General features: G+C 30.6%; 1 protein-coding gene across 1 annotated transcript in view; it reads right to left on the bottom strand.

The window, feature by feature from the left end:
- LOC106466021 (calcium-binding mitochondrial carrier protein Aralar1-like) overlaps nt 1-1,324 on the bottom strand; it is a 60,001-nt gene extending 58,677 nt beyond the window's left edge. Inside the window, exon 1 of the mRNA XM_013926268.2 lies at nt 883-1,324. Within this exon, the coding sequence (XP_013781722.1) occupies nt 883-924 (42 nt within the window). The 5' untranslated portion in view covers nt 925-1,324. The remainder of the gene's footprint in view (nt 1-882) is intronic.
- Nucleotides 1,325-1,698: the final 374 nt, after the last annotated feature.

The following is a 1,698-nucleotide window of genomic DNA, read 5'->3' as shown; positions in this document are numbered from 1 at the left end:
ATATATTTTACTTCCAACCCCACTGGTAAGGAGTAATTAAAGCATAGTTATGTTTGTTTTAAACCTAAAGGTAAACCCTTCTTACTTTGATTGACATTCTAGACATGTGACATGATCGTGTCGGGTGAAAACATACCCCTACCGTGACGATACGTATACTTAAACACATTGCTTGGATGACTTAAGAGACTGATCAGTTAGGTCATCAAAATCCTTTACTTCCACAACATTTTTAAGGTTATTCCCATCAAAGTTATACTCATAATTCAAATTATAATATCCCATTATGATTAACAATAAGTCCTCAAGTTACCCTTAGATGCCTTATTTGAAATAATGAAGCTTTATTAATTTAGACATCATAAACCTTAATGTACGTTTTACTTTTAAATCACATCATCAGTATAAATCTGTTTGGTTGAGAAAGTTAAGATAAACAAACTTACCCCAGAGCACCATTTGACAAGAAATATGGTCTAAAAGTGAACTATTTCTGGGAGGTCAATCTTAATTTATGCTATACTTTTTCACTTTTGTCTTTTAATTAATTTTATTTCTAAGGAAATTCGTATATAATTACTTAATAATAAAAAAGCTCTAATTATAAATATATTGGACTATCAGTATTAAACTTAAACTTTAAATCATTCCTATCACTGTATAACTATGAGTATACTGATTTACCACCACTTTAACTTAGACTTAGATTTTAGAGGTATATCACTGAAAGTGAAAACACTAAAAATTATACTTACTTACACGTTACACATAAAATTATACTACTAAAGTACTATATAGTATATTATATTTTTAGTGACATATACATGATAAACCCTTTAAGAATAGATTCTCATTAACATAAAAATAGAACAAAACACTTGCCTTATTATTCAAAGAAACAGTTTCAGCACTTACTGCAGCCATTTTAAACTTGACCCCAAAAAAACGCTTCAGGACACTAGCTTGTTGTGGTGTTTAACTTTAGTTTCAGTACCAGAGTACGTATTTATTTTTGGTCTCTTTGCAGCATTGGTTAAAAGAACAAAGGCAGTATTTTTGAAGTGGAAAAGGAGGGAAGACAAAAACAAACATGCCTATAAATTAATGTAAAGTTATAATGCAACACTAGTTTTTCATAGATTTTTCATCACAAAGCTGCACAATAAGTAAGTTATTTCAATTCCGCGAAGTATCGAACCCTGGATATTAGAGTTGTAATTCTATAAACTTGTTGCTGACTCACCCCGTGATAGTTTTTGAAAGAGTATATTTACTTGGTAATCCTTCTAACACAAAGAGTAATTGAAATTGTTAGCAATGGAAAGTTAGGAAATACTAACAAAATCTTTCTATTTAAGATGGAAAATACACACTTCTCGACACATGCGACAGGGAAAATATCTTTAAAGATAACATTCATCTCTAGACATTTTAATTTGAAAATATAAAGTTTTATACCGAAAATGAGAATTACTGCTGAAAATACTATGAATGATTTTTCTTTCTTTGATGATTTACTATTTATGATTCTCCACTGAGCCGAATATAGCTTAATTAGAAATTACCATGTTGAACTGTGGATCGTTCGCGTCCCGTTATCGCAAACGAAATAATAATATTCACGCTCCACATTTTAAGGCAAAGGGTGCGATATAAAGGTGACGGTCAAATTTCACTATTCGGTCAGGGAAAGTTGAA

This window comes from Limulus polyphemus, unplaced genomic scaffold (assembly GCF_000517525.1).
Source record: "Limulus polyphemus unplaced genomic scaffold, Limulus_polyphemus-2.1.2 Scaffold2124, whole genome shotgun sequence".
NCBI classification, from domain to species: domain Eukaryota; kingdom Metazoa; phylum Arthropoda; class Merostomata; order Xiphosura; family Limulidae; genus Limulus; species Limulus polyphemus.
The sequence above is the reverse complement of the archived record's forward strand: the minus strand, read 5'-3'. Positions and strand labels throughout refer to the sequence as shown.